At 54.5% G+C, this 18,936-nt stretch overlaps 1 protein-coding gene across 1 annotated transcript in view; it reads right to left on the reverse strand.

Moving 5' to 3' along the window:
• The window catches only part of LOC112241083 (dynein axonemal assembly factor 5), a 76,628-nt gene that overhangs the window by 55,726 nt on the left and 1,966 nt on the right, over positions 1–18,936 (reverse strand). The window contains exons 3-6 of the mRNA XM_042318315.1: positions 18,488–18,612; positions 17,896–18,014; positions 12,929–13,161; positions 9,378–9,602 (exon numbers count right to left, since the gene is read on the reverse strand). Coding sequence (XP_042174249.1) covers positions 9,378–9,602; positions 12,929–13,161; positions 17,896–18,014; positions 18,488–18,612 — 702 coding nt within the window. The remainder of the gene's footprint in view (positions 1–9,377; positions 9,603–12,928; positions 13,162–17,895; positions 18,015–18,487; positions 18,613–18,936) is intronic.

Raw genomic sequence — 18,936 nt, forward strand, 5'->3', positions numbered from 1 at the left:
CTCCGTCTGTATCTCACTCCCTACGTCTGTCTCTCTCTCTCTCTGTCTGTCTCCCATTTGTCTGTGTCTCTCTCCCTGTCTCTCTCTGTCTGTCTCCCTCTCCTTCCTGTCTGTCTCTCCCTCTGTCCGTCTGTCTCTCCCTCCCTCCGTCCGTCTCTCCCTCCCTCCGTCCGTCCGTCCGTCCGTCCCTCCCTCCTTCCGTCTGTCCCTCCCTCCTTCCGTCCCTCCCTCCTTCCGTCTGTCTCTCCCTCCCTCCGTCCGTCTCTCTCCCTCCCTCCGTCCGTCTCTCCCTCCCTCCGTCTGTCTGTCTCTCCCTCCCTCTCCCTCTGTCGTCTCTCCCCTCCCTCTGTCTCTCCCTCCCTCCGTCCGTCTGTCTCTCCCTCCTCCTGTCTCTCCCTCCTCCCTCCCTCCCTCTCTCCGTCCCTCCGTCTGTCCTCCCCTCCCTCCGTCTGTCTCTCCCTCCTCCCTCCTCCGTCCGTCTGTCTGTCTCTCTCCGTCCGTCCTCCCTCCCTCCGTCTGTCTCTCCCTCCCTCCCTCCGTCCGTCCCTCTCTGTCCTCCCTCCGTCAGTCGGTCTCTCCCTCCCTCCCTCCCTCCGTCTGTCTGTCTGTCTCTCCCCCCTCCCTCCGTCCGTCCGTCTCTCCCTCTCTCCGTCTGTATCTCACTCCCTACGTCTGTCTATCTCTCTCTCTGTCTGTCTCCCTCCATTTGTCTGTCTCTCTCTGTGTCTCTCTCTCTCTCTCTGTCTGTCTCTCTCTCCACGTCTGTCTGTCGGTCTCTCCCTCCCTCCCTCCGTCCGTCTCTCCCTCCCTCCGTCCGTCCCTCACTCCTTCCGTCTGTCTCTCCCTCCCTCCGTCCGTCGTCTGTCTCTCCCTCCCTCCGTCCGTCTGTCTCTCCCTCCCTCCGTCCGTCTCTCCCTCCCCGTCCTGTCTCTCCCTCCCTCCGTCCCTCCGTCTCTCCCTCCCTCCCTCCGTCTGTCCCTCCCTCCTTCCGTCTGTCTGTCTCTCCCTCCCTCCGTCTCTCCCTCCCTCCTCCGTCCCTCTCTCCTTCCGTCTCTCCCTCCCTCCGTCGTGTCTCTCCCTCCCTCCTCCCGTCCGTCTCTCCCTCCCTCCGTCCGTCTGTCTCTCCCTCCCTCCCGTCTCTCCCTCCCTCCGTCCGTCTCTCTCCCTCCCTCCGTCCGCCCGTCTCTCCCTCCCTCCCTCCGTCTGTCCCTCCCTCCTCCCTCCGTCGTCTGTCTCTCTCCTTCCCTGTCTGTCTCTCCCTCTCCGTCTGTCTCTCCCTCCGTCTGTCTCTCCCTCCGTCTGTCTCTCCCTCCGTCTGTCTCTCCCTCCGTCTGTCTCTCCCTCCCTCCGTCGTCCCTCCGTCTGTCTCTCCCTCCCTCCGTCTGTCTCTCCCTCCCTCCTCCGTCTGTCTCTCCCTCCGTCTGTCTCTCCCTCCGTCTGTCTCTCCCTCCCTCCGTCCTCCGTCTGTCTCTCCCTCCCTCCTCCCTCCGTCCCTCCGTCTGTCTCTCCCTCCCTCCCTCCGTCTGTCTGTCTCTCCCTCCCTCCTCCCTCCGTCTGTCTCTCCCTCCCTCCGTCCCTCCGTCTGTCTCCCTCCCTCCGTCCCTCCGTCTGTCTCTCCTGTCTCCGTCCCTCCGTCTGTCTCTCCCTCCCTCGTCCCTCGTCTGTCTCTCCCTCCCTCCTCCCTCCGTCTGTCTCTCCCTCCCTCCGTCCCTCCGTCTGTCTCTCCCTCCCTCCGTCCCTCCGTCTGTCTCTCCCTCCCTCCGTCTCTCCATCTGTCTGTCTCTCCCTCCCTCCGTCCCTCCGTCTGTCTCTCCCTCCCTCCCCTCCGTCTGTCTCTCCCTCCCTCCGTCTGTCTCTCCCTCCCTCCGTCTGTCTCCCTCCCTCCCTCCTGTCTGTCTCTCCCTCCCTCGTCTGTCTCTCCCTCCCTCCGTCTGTCTCTCCCTCCCTCCCTCCGTCTGTCTCTCCCTCCCTCCGTCTGTCCTCCCTCCCTCCGTCTGTCTCTCCCTCCTCCGTCCGTCTGTCTCTCCCTCCCTCCGTCTGTCTCTCCCTCCCTCCTCTGTCTCTCCCTCCCTCCGTCCGTCTGTCTCTCCCTCCGTCTGTCTCTCCCTCCCCCGTCCTGTCTGTCCTCTCTCCCCTCCCTCCGTCCGTCTCTCCCTCGTCCGTCTCTCCCTCCGTCCGTCTCTCCCTCCGTCCGTCTCTCCCTCCGTCTGTCTCTCCCTCCGTCTGTCTCTCCCTCCGTCTCTCTCCCTCCGTCTGTCTCTCCCTCCCTCCGTCCCTCCGTCTGTCTCTCCCTCCCTCCGTCTGTCCCTCCCTCCCTCCGTCTGTCTCTCCCTCCCTCAGTCTGTCTCTCCCTCCCTCCCTCAGTCTGTCTCTCCCTCCCTCCTCTGTCTCTCCCTCTCCCTCCGTCCCTCCCTCCGTCTGTCTGTCTCTCTCCCTCCGTCTGTCCCTCCCTCCCTCCGTCTGTCTCTCCCTCCCTCTCTCCTCCCTCCCTCCCTCAGTCTGTCTCTCCCTCCCTCCCTCTGTCTCTCCCTCCCTCCGTCTGTCTCTCCCTCCGTCTGTCTCTCCCTCCGTCTGTCTCTCCCTCCCTCCGTCGTCTGTCTCTCCCTCCCTCCGTCTGTCTCTCCCTCCTCCGTCTGTCTCTCCCTCCCTCCTCCCTCCGTCTGTCTCTCCCTCCCTCCGTCTGTCTCTCCCTCCCTCCGTCCCTCCGTCCGTCTGTCTCTCCCTCCCTCCGTCTGTCCTCCCTCCGTCTGTCTCTCCCTCCCTCCCTCCGTCTGTCTCTCCCTCCCTCCCTCCGTCTGTCTCTCCCTCCCTCCCTCTGTCTGTCCTCCCTCCCTCTGTCTGTCTCCCTCCCTCCCTCTGTCTCTCCCCCTCCCTCCCCCCCGTGTCTCTCCCTCCTCTCCCTGTATCTCCTCCCCGTCTGTGTCTCTCTCTGTCTGTCTCCCTCTCCCTGTCTGTGTCCCTCCCTCCCTCCCTCCCTCCCTCCGTCTGTCTCTCCCTCCGTCTCCCTCCCTCCTGTCTGTCTCTCCCTCCCTCCTCCGTCTGTCTCTCCCTCCCTCCCGTCTGTCTCTCCCTCCCCCGTCTGTCCCCCTCCCTCCGTCTGTCCCTCCCTCTCCGTCCTCTCCCTCCCCGTCTGTCTCTCCCTCCCTCCCCGTCTGTCTCTCCCTCCCTCCCTCCTCCGTCTGTCTCTCTCCGTCTCTCCCCCTCCCTCTCTCCCTCCGTCTCTCCCTCCCTCCGTCTCTCCCTCCCTCCTCGTCTGTCTCTCCCTCTGTCTCTCCCTCCTCCCTCCCCCGTCTGTCTCTCCCTCCCTCTCCTCCCTCCCTGTCTCTCTCCCTCCCTCCGTCTGTGTCTGTCTCTCCCTCCCTCCTCCGTCTCTCCCTCCCTCTCCGTCTCTCTCTCCCTCTGTCTGTCTCTCCCTCCCTCCGTCTGTCTCTCCCTCCCTCCTCGTCTCTCCCTCCTGTCTCTCTCCTCTCCCTCCGTCTGTCTCTCCCTCCGTCTGTCTCTCTCCCTCCTCCCTCCGTCTGTCTCTCCCTCCCTGTCTGTCTCTCTCCCTCTCTCCCCCGTCTGTCTCTCCCTCCGTCTGTCTGTCTCTCCCTCCTCCCCCTCCCTGTCTGTCTCTCTCTCCCTCTGTCCTCCCTCCTCCGTCTCTCTCTCCCTCCCTCCGTCTGTCTCTCCCTCCCTCCTCTGTCTCTCTCCCTCCCTGTCCGTCTGTCTCTCCCTCCTCCTCCCTCTGTCCCTCTCTCTCCCTCCCTCCGTCTCTCCCTCCCTGTCCGTCTGTCTCTCCCCCCGCCTGTGTCTCTCTCCCTCTCTCCCTCCGTCTGTGTCTCCCTCCCTCCGTCTGTCTCTCCCTCCCTCCGTCTCTCTCTCCCTCTCCCCCGTCCTGTCTCTCTCTCCTCCCTCCCTCCGTCTGTCTCTCTCTCCTCTCTCCCTCCGTCTGTCTCTCCCTCCGTCTCTCTCCCTCCGTCTGTCTCTCTCCCTCTCGCCCCCCCTGTCTCTCCCTCCCTGTCTGTCTCTCCCTCCCTCCTCTCCCCGTCTCTCCCTCCCTGTCTGTCTCTCCCTCCCCTCCTCTGTGTCCTCTCTCTCCCCCGTCTGTGTCTCTCTCCCTCCCTCCCTCCGTCTGTCTGTCTGTCTCTCCCTCCCTCCTGTGTCTCTCCCCCTCTCTCCCCGTCTGTCTCTCCCTCCCTCTCTCCGTCTGTGTCTCTCCCTCTCTCCCCGTCTGTGTCTCTCTCCCTCTCCCCCCTGTGTCTCTCTCTCTCTCCCCGTCTGTGTCTCCTCTCTCTCTCCCCGTCTGTGTGTCTCTCCCTCTCTCCCCCGTCTGTGTCTCTCCCTCCCTCTCCCCTCCTGTGTCTCCCTCTCTCCCTCTCTCCCGTCCGTCTGTGTCTCTCCCCTCTCCCTCCCCCGTCTGTGTCTCTCTCCCTCTCTCCCCCGTCTGTGTCTCTCTCCCTCTCTCCCCTCCCTGTGTCTCTCCCTCTCTCCCCGTCTGTGTCTCTCTCCCTCTCTCCCCGTCTGTCTCTCTCTCCCTCTCCCCCCCTGTCTCCCCCGTCTGTGTCTCTCTCCCTCTCTCCCCGTCTGTGTCTCTCTCCCCTCCCCCGTCTGTGTCTCTCTCCCTCTCTCCCCGTCTGTGTCTCTCCTCCCTCTCCCCGTCTGTCTCTCTCTCTCCCTCTCTCCCCCCGTCTGTCCCTCTCTCTCCCTCTCTCCCCGTCTGTCTGTCTCTCTCCTCTCTCTCCCCGTCTGTGTCTCTCTCCCTCTCTCCCCCGTCTGTGTCTCTCTCCCTCTCTCCCCCCTCCGTCTGTCTCTCCCTCTCTCCCCCGTCTGTGTCTCCTCCCTCTCTCCCCCGTCTGTGTCTCTCCTCCCTCTCTCCCCCGCCTGTGTCTCTCTCCCTCTCTCCCCGTCTGTGTCTCTCTCTCCCCCGTCCCTGTCTCTCCCTCTCTCCCCGTCTGTCTCTCCCCTCTCTCCCCGTCTGTGTCTCCCTCTCTCCCCCCTGTCTCCCTCCCCTCCCTCTCTGTGTCTCTCTCCCTCTCTCCCCGTCTGTGTCTCTCCCTCTCTCCCCGTCTGTGTCTCTCCCTCTCTCCCCGTCTGTGTGTCTCCCTCCCTCTCTCCCCCCTGTGTCTCTCTCCCTCTCTCCCCGTCTGTGTCTCTCTCTCCCTCTCCCCGTCTGTGTCTCTCTCCCTCTCTCCCCCCTGTGTCTCTCCCCTCTCCCCCGTCTGTCTCTCCCTCCCTCCGTCCCTGTCTCTCTCTCTCCCTCTCTCCCGCCCTGTGTCTCTCTCTCTCTCCCCCTCTGTGTCTCTCTCCCTCTCCCCGTCTGTGTCTCTCCCTCTCTCCTGTGTCTCTCCTCCCTCTCCCCCCTGTGTCTCTCTCCCTCTCTCCCCCGTCTGTCTCTCCCTCTCTCCCTCCCCGCCTCCCCGTCTCTCCCTCCCTCCCCCCGTCTGTCTCTCCCCTCTCCCCCGCCTGTGTCTCTCCCTCTCTCCCCGCCTGTGTGTCTCTCCCTCTCTCCCCGTCTGTCTCTCTCTCCCCTCTCCCCGTCTGTGTCTCTCCCTCTCTCCCTCCGTCTGTCTCCTCTCCCTCCCTCCCTCCCCGTCTGTGTCTCTCTCCCCTCTCCCCGTCTGTGTCTCCCTCCCTCTCTCCCCGTCTGTGTCTCCCTCTCTCCCCCCTGTGTGTCTGTCTCCCTCTCTCCCCCGCCTGTCTCTCTCCCTCTCTCCCCGCCTGTGTCTCTCTCCCTCTCTCCCCGCCTGTGTCTCCTCCTCTCTCCCCCTCCCTGTCTGTCTCCCCTCTCCCTCTGTGTCCCCCCTCCTCCCCGTCTGTGTCTCCCTCTCCCCCCTGTGTCTCCCTCCCCCCGTCTGTGTCTCCCTCTCTCCCCCGTCTGTGTCTCCTCCCCTCTCTCCCCGCCTGTGTCTGTCTCTCCCCCCTCTCTCCTCCCTCCCTGTGTCTCTCTCCCTCTCTCCCCGCCTGTGTCTCTCTCCCTCTCTCCCCGCCTGTGTCCCTCCCTCTCTCCCGCCTGTGTCTCTCTCCCTCTCTCCCCCCGTCTGTCTCTCCCTCCCTCCCTGTCTGTCTCTCCCTCCCTCAGTCTGTCTGTGTCTCCCCTCTCTCCCCTCTCTGTGTCTCTCTCCCTCTCTCCCCTGTCTCTCCCTCCCTGTCTGTCTCTCCCTCTCCCCTCTCCGTCTGTCTCTCCCTCCCCCGTCCCTGTGTCTCTCTCCCTCTCTCCCCGTCTGTGTCTCTCTCTCTCTCCCTCTCTGTCTCTCTCTCCTCTCTCCCCGTCTCCCTCCCTCCCTGTGTCTCTCCTCCCTCTCTCCCCGTCTGTGTCTGTCTCTCCCTCTCTCCCCTCCTGTCTCTCCCTCCCTCTCTCCCCCCTCTGTGTGTCTCTCCCTCTCTCCCCCCTGTGTCTGTCTCTCTCTCAGTCCTCTCTCTCCCTCTCCCCTCCGTCTGTGTCTCCCTCCTCTCCCCGTCTGTGTCTCTCTCCCTCTCTCCCCGTCTGTGTCCCTCCTCCTCTCTCCCTCCCTCCTGTGTCTCTCCCTCTCTCCCCCCTCTGTCTCCCTCTCTCCCTTCCTCTGTCTCTCCCTCTCTCCCCGTCTGTCTGTCTCTCCCTCTCTCCCTCTCTCTCTCCCCCTCTGTCTGTGTCTCCCTCTCTCCCCTGTCTCTCCCTCCCTCGTCCCTCCGTCTGTGTCTCCCTCTCTCCCCCGTCTGTGTCTCTCTCCCTCTCTCCCCGTCTGTGTCTGTCTCTCTCCCCGCCTGTGTCTCTCCTCTCTCTCCCTCCCCTGTGTCTCCCTCTCTCCCCCGCCTGTCTCTCTCCCCCCTCCCCCGTCTGTCTGTCTGTCTCTCTCTCCCTCTGTCTCCCTCTCTCCCCGCCTGTGTCTCCCCTCTCTCCCCGTCTGTGTCTCCCTCCCTCTCTCCCCGTCTGTGTGTCTCTCCCTCTCTCCCCGCCTGTGTCTCTCCCTGTCTGTCTCTCCCTCCCTCTCTCCCGCCTGTGTCTCCCTCTCTCCCCGCCTGTGTCTCCCTCCCTCTCCCTCCTCTGTGTCTCTCCCTCCCCCTCCCTGTGTCTCTCCCCTCCCTCCGTCTGTCTCTCCTCTCCCCGTCTGTCTCTCCCTCCTCCCCGTCTGTCTCGTCCTCTCTCCCCGCCTGTGTCTCCCTCCCCCCGTCTGTCTCTCCTCTCCCTCCCCCGTCTGTGTCCCTGTCTCCTCTCTCTCCCTCCCCTGTGTGTCTCTCCCTCTCTCCCCGCCTGTGTCTCTCTCCCCTCTCTCCCCGCCTCCGTCTGTCTCTCTCTCTCTCCCCGTCTGTGTCCCTCTCTCTAGCCGTCTGTCTCCCGCTCTTCCACTCTGTGTCTCTCTCCCTCTCTCCCCGCCTGTGTGTCTCCCTCTCTCCCCGCCTGTGTGTCTCTCCCCGCCTGTGTGTCTCCCTCTCTCCCCGCCTGTGTCTCTCCCTCTCTCCCCGCCTGTGTGTCTCCCTCTCTCCCCGCCTGTGTCTCCCTCTCTCTCCCCACCTGTGTCTCCCCCTCTCCCCGCCTGTGTCCCCTCTCGCCCCGTCTGTGTCTCCCTCTCTCCCCGCCTGTGTCTCTCTCCCTCTCTCCCCGCCTGTGTCTCTCCCTCTCTCCCCCCGCCTGTGTCTCTCTCCCTCTCTCCCCGCCTGTGTCTCCCTCTCTCCCCGCCTGTGTCTCCCTCTCTCCCCGCCTGTGTCTCTCTCCCTCTCTCCCCGCCTGTGTCTCTCCCTCTCTCCCCGCCTGTGTCTCTCCCTCTCTCCCCGCCTGTGTCTCCCTCTCTCCCCGCCTGTGTCTCCCTCTCTCCCCGCCTGTGTGTCTCCCTCTCTCCCCGCCTGTGTCTCCCTCTCTCCCCGTCTGTGTCTCTCTCCCTCTCTCCCCGCCTGTGTCTCTCTGTGTCTCTCTCCCCCGTCTGTGTCTCTCTCCTCTCTCTCCCCGTCTGTGTCTCTCTCCCTCTCTCCCCGTCTGTGTCTCTCTCCCTCTCTCCCCGTCTGTGTCTCTCTCCCTCTCTCCCCGCCTGTGTGTCTCCCTCTCTCCCCGCCTGTGTCTCCCTCTCTCCCCCGCCTGTGTCTCCCTCTCTCCCCGCCTGTGTCTCCCTCTCTCTCCCCGCCTGTGTGTCTCCCTCTCTCCCCGCCTGTGTCTCTCCCTCTCCCCGCCTGTGTCTGTCTCTCCCCGCCTGTCTCCCTCTCTCCCCCTCTGTGTGTCTCCCTCTCTCCCCGTCTGTGTGTCTCCCTCTCTCCCCGTCTGTGTGTCTCCCTCTCTCCCCGTCTGTGTGTCTCCCTCTCTCCCCGCCTGTGTGTCTCCCCTCTCTCCCCGCCTGTGTCTCCCTCTCTCCCCGCCTGTGTCTCCCTCTCTCCCCGCCTGTGTGTCTCCCTCTCTCCCCGCCTGTGTCTCCCTCTCTCCCCGCCTGTGTCCCCCTCTCCCCACCTGTGTGTCCCCCTCTCGCCCCGTCTGTGTCTCTCCTCTCTCCCCGCCTGTGTCTCCCCTCTCCCCGCCTGTGTGTCTCCTCTCTCCCTCCCCGTCTGTGTCTCCCTCTCTCCCCGTCTGTGTCTCTCCCTCTCTCCCCGTCTGTGTCTCTCTCCCTCTCTCCCCGTCTGTGTGTCCCCCTCTCGCCCCGTCTGTGTCTCTCTCCCTCTCTCTCCGCCTGTGTGTCTCCCTCTCTCCCCGCCTGTGTCTGTCTCCCTCTCTCCCCACCTGTGTGTCCCCCTCTCTCCCCACCTGTGTGTCTCCCTCTCTCCCCACCTGTGTGTCTCCCTCTCTCCCCGTCTGTGTCTCCCCTCTCCCCGTCTGTGTGTCCCCCTCTCGCCCCGTCTGTGTCTCCCTCTCTCTCCCTCTCTCCCCGTCTGTGTGTTCCCCTCTCGCCCCGTCTGTGTCTCTCTCCCCCTCTCGTTGGTTTAGGGTTACAAGAGGACTCTAGCAGTTGAAATGAAATGATTAGATTGGTGAAAACAACATGTGCCTTGCTCAGTGGCCGTTAGTGGAGTCAGTATCAGTGGCTGTTAGTGGAGTCAGTATTTTGTGATGTACTCCAAGGTGAACCCCTGACCTCACAGCACAGTTATCCCTATAAAAGCTTTTACAACAGTCTTGATAGAAAAAAATGCTTATCTTAATAATCGTTCACTTTATGTAACCTTTCACTGTAAACAGTTTTAGGGTCACAACTAAGTGCCTCAGAAAGGGTACCGTTTCATCTTTCGGTCTCTATGCCAACTTCACCAGACCTGGCTGAAGACTCAAATATAACAGAGGAAACATCTCAACATCTCAAGTTACCCCTAACCACAGACCATTCATGTGGATAATGATCTGATCCTGGACCAGTAGTTATGACATTTACCTTTCCCCCCAATTCCCAGCCCATAGGTCATATCCATAGGTCATACCCATAGGTCAAGGGTCATAGACTCACCTGCTGGTACTCCTGGCAGACGTCTGGTTGGACCAGCGTATCAGCGATCTTCTGGAGGTGTGGTTTCAAGAGCTCCCCGGAGCAGCCCCCCAGCACGGCAGCCAGAACCATGAGGGGGGTGTGGGGGGAGGAGGAGGAGGAAGGGGTCTCCAAGTGGACCAGGAGCAGCTTGAGGAAGACCTCAGGGCTGACAAAGGTCCCCAGCAGCTTGGCAGACCTCAGACACTGCAGAGAGAGACAGGGGATACTATAGTTTATGGAATGATTTGCCAATATTACAGAGTGTATTTCACGCCAATAAAACACCTTGAATTGATAGAGCAAAGATTAGCAAGAGAGCAGAGACCAATACTAGAGAGAAAGAGACAATAAGAGAGAAAGAAAGAGGACAAAAGAAAGAATTCAACATAACAGAAGACCACAGAAGAGAACGTAATTCATAATCCATTATCAGCCAGTGGATCAGGGGAACCATCAAATGCTTCCTCTTGGGGCAGGTGCATCCCAAGTCCGTAGGCCAGCCCAGCCTAACTGTCTCAGGGCTATAAGACACATATATCACTATTCACTGCTGTCTATTCTAAGGCCAGCAGGTGTGTCCTCTCATGACATGACCATCAAGATCAAGCCATTCACCACAGCAGCTCTGAAACATCTGTTTCTGGGTGGAAAGAATGTGGATGGAAACAGGCCATGAGCATGACAATAACAGAAACAACTTGAAGGAAGGAAGGCCATTAGTACTGTGAGCAGTTTGTTAAAATGGTGCATCAGTCTACGGCTTGTTTCACAAAGATCTGGCAAGTGATGAACTGTAGTAGCCAACACACAGCTACTGTATACTGGACCTGTAGAGCAGATATCTACCATGATCTTCTTTATTTAACAGTGATTTAACCTTTATTCATCCAGGTTAGTCTATACAGAGAATATATGTTTAACAAGAGAGACAAGATCCAAGAAAGAGCTCACCAGCTGCAATAGCAACACTATCATCCAACCATTAGACCTACCACTATCATCCAACCACTATCATCCAACCATTAGGCCTACCACTATCATCCAACCATTAGACCTACCACTATCATCCAACCATTAGGCCTACCACTGTCATCCAACCATTAGACCTACCACTATCATCCAACCATTAGACCTACCACTATCATCCAACCACCATTAGGCCTACCACTATCATCCAACCATTAGACCTACCACTATCATCCAACCAACCACTATCATCCAACCATTAGACCTACCACTATCATCCAACCACTATCATCCAACCATTAGGCCTACCACTATCATCCAACCATTAGACCTACCACTATCATCCAACCATTAGGCATAGACCACTATCATCCAACCATTAGACCTACCACTATCATCCAACCATTAGGCCTACCACTATCATCCAACCATTAGACCTACCACTATCATCCAACCATTAGGCCTACCACTGTCATCCAACCACTATCATCCAACCATTAGACCTACCACTATCATCCAACCACTATCATCCAACCATTAGGCCTACCACTATCATCCAACCATTAGACCTACCACTATCATCCAACCATTAGGCATACCACTATCATCCAACCATTAGATCTACCACTATCATCCAACCATTAGGCCTACCACTATCATCCAACCATTAGACCTACCACTATCATCCAACCATTAGGCCTACCACTGTCATCCAACCACTATCATCCAACCATTAGGCCTACCACTATCATCCAACCACTATCATCCAACCATTAGGCCTACCACTATCATCCAACCATTAGGCCTACCACTATCATCCAACCATTAGACGGGTTGCTGCTCCAGTTTCAACTTCCACCTGACTGTGCTGCTGCTCCAGTTTCAACTGTTCTGCCTTATTATTATTCGACCATGCTGGTCATTTATGAACATTTGAACATCTTGGCCATGTTCTGTTATAATCTCCACCCAGCACAGCCAGAAGAGGACTGGCCACCCCACATGGCCTGGTTCCTCTCTAGGTTTCTTCCTAGGTTTTGGCCTTTCTAGGGAGTTTTTCCTAGCCACCGTGCTTCTACACCTGCATTGCTTGCTGTTTGGGGTTTTAGGCTGGGTTTCTGTACAGCACTTTGAGATATCAGCTGATGTACGAAGGGCTATATAAATAATTTTGATTTGATTTGATTAGACCTACCACTATTATCCAACCATTAGACCTACCACTATTATCCAACCACTATCATCCAACCATTAGACCTACCACTATCATCCAACCATTAGACCTACCACTATTATCCAACCATTAGACCTACCACTACCACCCCACCACTCTCATCCAACCAATAGACCTACCACTATCATCCAACCATTAGGCCTACCACTGTCATCCAACCATTAGACCTACCACTATCATCCAACCACTATCATCCAACCATTAGGCTTTCCACTATCATCCAACCATTAGACCTACCACTACCATCCCACCACTCTCATCCAACCAATAGACCTACCACTATCATCCAACCATTAGTCCTACCACTATCATCCAACCATTAGGCCTACCACTATCATCCAACCATTAGGCCTACCACTATCATCCAACCATTAGACCTACCACTATCATCCAACTATTAGGCCTACCACTATCATCCAACCATTAGGCCTACCACTATTATCCAACCACTATCATCCAACCATTAGACCTACCACTCTCATCCAACCATTAGACCTACCACTATCATCCAACCATTAGACCTACCACTATCATCCAACTATTAGGCCTACCACTATCATCCAACCATTAGACCTACCACTATCATCCAACCATTAGGCCTACCACTATTATCCAACCACTATCATCCAACCATTAGACCTACCACTATCATCCAACCATTAGACCTACCACTATCATCCAACCATTAGACCTACCACTATCATCCAACCATTAGGCCTTCCACTATCCTCCAACCATTAGACCTACCACTATCATCCAACCATTAGGCCTACCACTATTATCCAACCACTATCATCCAACCATTAGACCTACCACTATCATCCAACCATTTGACCTACCACTCTCATCCAACCATTAGACCTACCACTATGATCCAAACATTAGGCCTACCACTATCATCCAACCATTAGGCCTACCACTATCATCCAACCATTAGGCCTACCACTATCATCCAAACATTAGGCCTTCCACTATGATCCAACCATTATACCTACCACTATCATCCAACCACTATCATCCAACCATATCATCCCACCACTCTCATCCAACCATTAGGACTACGACTATCATCCAACCATTAGACCAACTACTATCATCCAACCATACCATCCCACCACTCTCCTCCAACCATTAGGACTACCCCTTCCTGACCTGACCACCCCACCTAGGATGAGATAAAGGTCAGTGCTATCCAGAATCATTGGGACATCCCTACCCTAAATCCTAACCTTAACCATTTTACATTTCATTTCCAATGGTGTAGGGATGTCCCATTGGATTACATAGAACACGCGGTGATAGCATGTGTCTCTATGTGTCGACCACTCACGTTGTTGACCACGTCGCTCTCGGGGTCGTTGCAGGCGCGGTACAGCGTGGAGAGCAGCAACTGCAGGTGCTGGGTGCAGTGGTCCTCAGCGTGCAGCAGCAGGGCATACAGCAGCTGGGCCGTCTTGACCCGCGTGCCCGCCACCCAGTCAACCACGTCGCGAGCCAATGCCGGCAGCAGGTTGGACAGGTTCCTCACCACCAGCTCCCTGCAGCCCAGGCCCGGACGCGCCACTGGGGGGAGTAGAGAGGTGGTGGGGGGGTTACAAAGTGCATGAATATGCCAACATGCATTAGCCTACTAAAACGCACACAAATGGACCAATTAAGATTTACATCTAAGGCTCCGTTTGCACCAATTATGGGCAAAAGATCTGAACTGAATGATTGGTTCAAAAGACCAATAATTTGGCAAAAGATCAGAATTGGGCTGCCTGTGTAAACGCAGCCTATAAATCTACAAGTGCTAATAAGTTAATTGTGTTGAAACTGTGTTCTCCTATTTCTAACTGTGAAATAGAGACAGAACAACTGTTCCATAGCCCCCTGGCCCAGTTTTACTGATGGAGCATTTTACAAGATTTATTTTCAACAAAACACTTCCGTAGGCAAGAAGGGAACATCATTTGTCGGGTGTTTTCTGCTGTCACAGTGATACTGCTGATGGAGAGCGAGGACTGCATCTTATTCTAAACTCTAAGTCCCAGTTTTCCAGACATGTACATTTTGGTTTTATGATTGAGATTTCCTCTCCGTGGGACTTTTCAGAGCAATTGGAACACATTTTTAAATGAATAGCCTCCACATGCTTCATCCGTCTCCCCCGCCTACCCTCCCTCTCTCTCTCTCTCTCCCCCGCCTTCCCGCTCTCCCACCTTCCTTCAGTAGCCTATGAGCGGGTCTCCCTCCCTCCCTCATGAACAGGTCTCCCTCTCTTTCTATTTCTCTTTTGCAGGCTACTAATGAGAGGGGAAGAGGGTGATCAATCCTACAGAATCACACAGGACAAGACAAGCTGTTTCTGGTTGTGTCCCAGTTGTCTGACACGGACCTTTTCAGACAGGAGGGGGCCGTGTTGGATTTATGACTGGCAGGGAGAGAGACTCATCCAGTATCCATCAGCATTATCACTGTGTGGAGCTGGAGACTGACCCAGATCTGCACTACACAATAGAGGTCGACCGATTAGGATTTTTCAACGCCGATACCGATTATTGGAGGACCCCAAAAAAAAGCCGCTGCCGATTATTTGGGGACCCCCAAAACCCCCCCGATGCCGATTATTGGAGGACCCAAAAAAAGCCGATACCGATTATTGGAGGTCCCAAAAAAATACCCGGTACCGATTAATCGGCTTTATTTGTAATAATGACAATTACAACAATACTGAATGAACACCTATTTTAACTTAAGAGGCGAGAGACCTGATTAGATGCAGTGCACACACTTCAACCACAGGTTGTTGCCTGGTCCCATATCTGTTTGAGTCATCTTGCCAACTCTTAGGGTCATTGAGTACGGTTACATAAAAATAGGATTATTGTGAAGTCAGATCAATATAATAGCTCTGTTTAAATATTGACATGCTTTGCCAGAAGAACAATGTCCCTAATAATCCTGTTTACATGGATACATCAGAAATCAGGCTACCTGATGGCACTCAGATAAATGCAGAAAATGGCCCATCAAAATAAACCTTCTACCACAGCGACCATGTTATTTTTGTTATTCCTGTTTGATTCTGAATTCAGACATACAACGTTTGTGGGAAAACTACTTTGTAAGATGCATATTTTCACTTCACTAGCGCAAAAGGTAAAAGCTTGCACTGCTCGTACCAGCACGCTCAGATCTAATACACCGCTGTAAAACTCTGATGAGGCCTTTACATGTCCTCAGAATTCTAAAGATTGCTCAGAAAACCAGGTATTCTCATCAGCGTATGCTTACTTCCACGTTGACCTAAGATAAGTAGAGTAAGGGGTTAATAATTGACATGACTAATGCCATACTCAGCCTACTGCCATAACCAGATTAATATCAAATTATTGCTGTGCATGTAGACATACTCATTGTCACATCTTGACATAAACTGATCTGGGACCAGGCTAATGTGGTGAGTGCGTGTGAACGTCATAGAAACAAACTGCCTTCCCAGTGTAGCCGATGTAAAATAAACTGAAATCAGGTCAGGAGGAAAACGGCAAGGTTGCTGCTCTAGATAAAGGCCTGCTGTCTGTCTTCACCTGCTGAGTGGGATGGAAAGTCAGACAGGACAGACAGGACATCACCTCTCCTTCCTGAACCCAGCAGGGATATGAAGAGATGAAGGGCTTCCTCATTCCTCACTACAGTGCTGACAGACATTATTAATAGGTGGTAATAAGAGCATGGTGAGGCAACACAGGCTGGGTGTTGTCCCTCCAATGGCCTGCCCTTCCAGCTTCTCACACAGGGGTGGGGTGGTGCGTGAGTGGGGTAGTCGTGACTGTGTGTTTGTGCCAGAAAGAGAGTGAGTGTGTGTTTGTGCCAGAAAGAGAGTGAGTGTGTGCGCGTGCATGAGTGCGTGTGTGTGTAAAAGGGAAGTAGGCGGAGGTGGGCAACAGCCCTGCAGGACGCACGTGTGTGTGTGTGTGTGTGTGTGTGTGTGTGTGTGTGTGTGTGTGTGTGTGTGTGTGTGTGTGTGTGTGTGTGTGTGTGTGTGTGTGTGTGCAAGAGAGAGAGAGAAAGTGTGTGTGTGAGAGAGAGAGTGAAAGTGTGTGAGAGAGAGAGTAGGGGGAGAGAGAGAGAGAGAAAGTGTGTGTGAGAGAGAGGGAGAGAGAGAGTGAAAGTGTGTGAGAGAGAGAGTAGGGGGAGGTGGGCACCAGCCCTGCAGAAAACCCCTCTAGTCTCCACCCGGCCTGCACACCACATCCACAAGTTAGTCTTAGTAATGAGGGTGTTAGGGGGCAGAGTGCTGACAATAATTGGCTATTAGTCAAGCCCTGTCATAGGAGAGCCTTGTATGATTGACAGAGCAGATCTAATGACAGAACACATAACCTGTAGAATACGTAACCCGCAGGCCAATAGAGATGAGTAATATATGGAGGTGTTGAACTCCACCATGACTAAGCAGTCTGGGGAAAAGGGAACTCCACCATGACTAAGCAGTCTTGGGGAAAAGGGAACTCCGCCATGACTAAGCAGTCGGGGAAAAGGGAACTCCACCATGACTAGCAGTCGGGGAAAAGGGTCATGACTGGGGAAAAGGGAACTCCACCATGACTAAGCAGTCTTGGGGAAAAGGGAACTCCGCCATGACTAAGCAGTCGGGGAAAAGGACATAGTTGGTTTATGGTTGTAGCTCATACGTATTCATTTTTTTACTTCGGACAAATCTAAAGGAATAATTCAAGGATTTGTATAAAAGTTGTCTGCTCAAAGACAGACAAGAAGACAGTACTTCTTAATACAGAAAACTAATGTTATATAAAGTAAAACAAAATCCCTTTAAACCTAGTCCCAACAAAGCTAATTAAAAATCCCTTTAAACCTAGTCCCAACAAAGCTAATTAAAAATCCTGTTCCCTTCTTTCCCTTGATTACAATATAATTAAAGACACCATGATGTGAATAACTGAATATTTAAAGAGTCATGTATAAAAAAATATTACAATTAAATCAATGCAAGACAAGAGCAAATTCTCCCACGCACAGAGCTGCAGATGATGAGTATGATGTCTATAGCTTGGAATTCAAACTGACATGCTCCATTTCACCATGGTATCAGTTTGTATTTCAGCTCACAGCAACTAGGACACACAGACAGGAGGGTGAGAATCCTGCTATACTACAACAAGCAGAAGTACAACTGAATAAATGAAGCATATTGGGGATGGATGGGCAGGCTAGATGGATCATTGACAGCACAGCATCCCTCCCCAGCCCCTACAGCCCTCTCTCCATGCCCAGACTGCTCTGACGTCAATCATGCCCTCAGATACATCATGCCCTCAGAAGACAGTTCTTCTTCTTAATAAAGGCAGCTGAACCCCACGCTGCGTCTGACCTACTTTCAGAGGAAGGAGTACATAACTAGATCGGTGGAGGAGGAGGTGGCTGTACAGAGAAGGCCACAACAACCAATCACACGGTTTACACTGATGTTCTTCAGGCTGTATCAAAGCACTGATCAACTTTCTTCTCCATTATTGTAATCAAGACAACACACTACATGGGAGAGTAACTAACTAACCTTTCCTCAATGGGCTACATTCACTGAAGGCCTTGTATCTGCAGGAGACAAAATCCAATATATTTCTTTAATGATTTGTTCTTCTTGTCTGCCTTCTTTGTGTGAGAAACTTAACCCTGTAAATACTTTTTTTTTTTCACCAACCAAAGATCCTGTATTCACTTTCTATGTCAATTGAGCGGCGCAATGGTACATTGTTGTTTCGGGCCTCCGAGTGGTGCAGTGGTCTAAGGCACTGCATCGCAGTGCTAGCTGTGCCACTAGAGATTCTGGGTTAGAGTCCAGGCTCTGTCATAGCCAGCGGCTACCGGGAGACCCATGGGGCGGCGCACAATTGGCCCAGCGTTGTCCGGGTTCGGGGAGAGTTTGACCAGCAGGGATGTCCTTGTCCCATCGGGCACTAGTGACTCCTGTGGCGGACCGGGCCCAATGCACGCTGACACGGTCGCCGGGTGTACTGTGTTTCTGCCCGACACATTGGTGCGGCTGGCTTCCGGGTTAAGTGGGCATTCTGTCAAGAAGCAGTGCGGCTTGGTTGGGTTGTGTTTCGGAAGACGCACGGCTCTCAACCTTCGCCTCTCTCGAGTCCTTACGGGAGTTGCACCGATGAGACAAGACTGTAACTACCAATTGAATACCACGAAATTGGGGAGAAAAATGGGTAAAAAATATATATTTTAAAAATGGTATTGTTTCATCTCTCTGCAGTAGTAGTGATGGAGTTAACTCACCTCCAGCAGGGTAGAGGTCAGGTGGGGTCAGGAGGAAGTCCATCTTGTCCTTCAGGTCATCCTCATTCTCCTGCTCCCACAGAGCGCCTGTCTGCCTCCACAGGTCAGCAGCTCGTTGACTAGAAGGGAGAGAGACAAATAATGATAATGCATGTCCATCCCTGCCACGGCAGACCCAGGATTCAAACCCATGCCATAACCACGCAATGTACAAACACAAAAGCCCAGCCTTGTTGGCTGCTACTATTCCCTCTATCACACCAAACCTACTGTAGAAGTAGGTATCTACAGTAATCTGCAGAAGCAAAGCAGATACAATATGTGTGTATTTGTGGCTGCATATTTCCTAGGTCTGACAGAGTGAGTGAATGGTTGGTATCAAAGGCAGGGTGGTTAAGGACTGGGTCAGTCTTTTGAATTAAAGGCAGTCAATTCAGGAAGTAAACTCAAATTACAATTCAAAATTGGAAAAAACGGCATCTATTTTCAAGGAGTAGAAGCTATTTATTTCAAAAGTTTAAAACAAATTGAATTTTGAATTAAAATCACTTCCTGAATTGACGCAGTCAATTCAGCCCTATATAATAGGTACCTTATCTCTGGGATGTCATCGCTGAGGCTGCTCAGTAGGAGGGGGATGAGCTTGTGGAAGTAGGAGTATCTGTCTCGCAGGTGGAGCAGCCAGTCACCAACAACCACAGTCACAGCTTTTCTCACCTGGAGGAGAGAGAAATGGGATGAAACAAAACAGTTTCTTAAGTGAGGAAAACACCTTGTATGGTACTGTAGTAATTAAGGGGTTCTCAAAGTGTTTCACTCTGTGCCTCCCTTCCAGCCTTGGGGAACATCCCGAGCCCCCCTGCGCAGACACCACATCTATTTCTATAGACACAGGTACTGTTCATGACACAAACTGTTAACACCCCCCATGTTGGTGTAGAAAATGTTGCAGGTTTAAAGCTTATTTCCTACAATTATACACATTTTGTCATGGGGTGCAAAGAAAATGTTGCAGTTTTAAAGCAAATGTTCTTGCAATTC

This window comes from Oncorhynchus tshawytscha, unplaced genomic scaffold (genome assembly GCF_018296145.1).
Source record: "Oncorhynchus tshawytscha isolate Ot180627B unplaced genomic scaffold, Otsh_v2.0 Un_scaffold_2590_pilon_pilon, whole genome shotgun sequence".
NCBI lineage: Eukaryota > Metazoa > Chordata > Actinopteri > Salmoniformes > Salmonidae > Oncorhynchus > Oncorhynchus tshawytscha.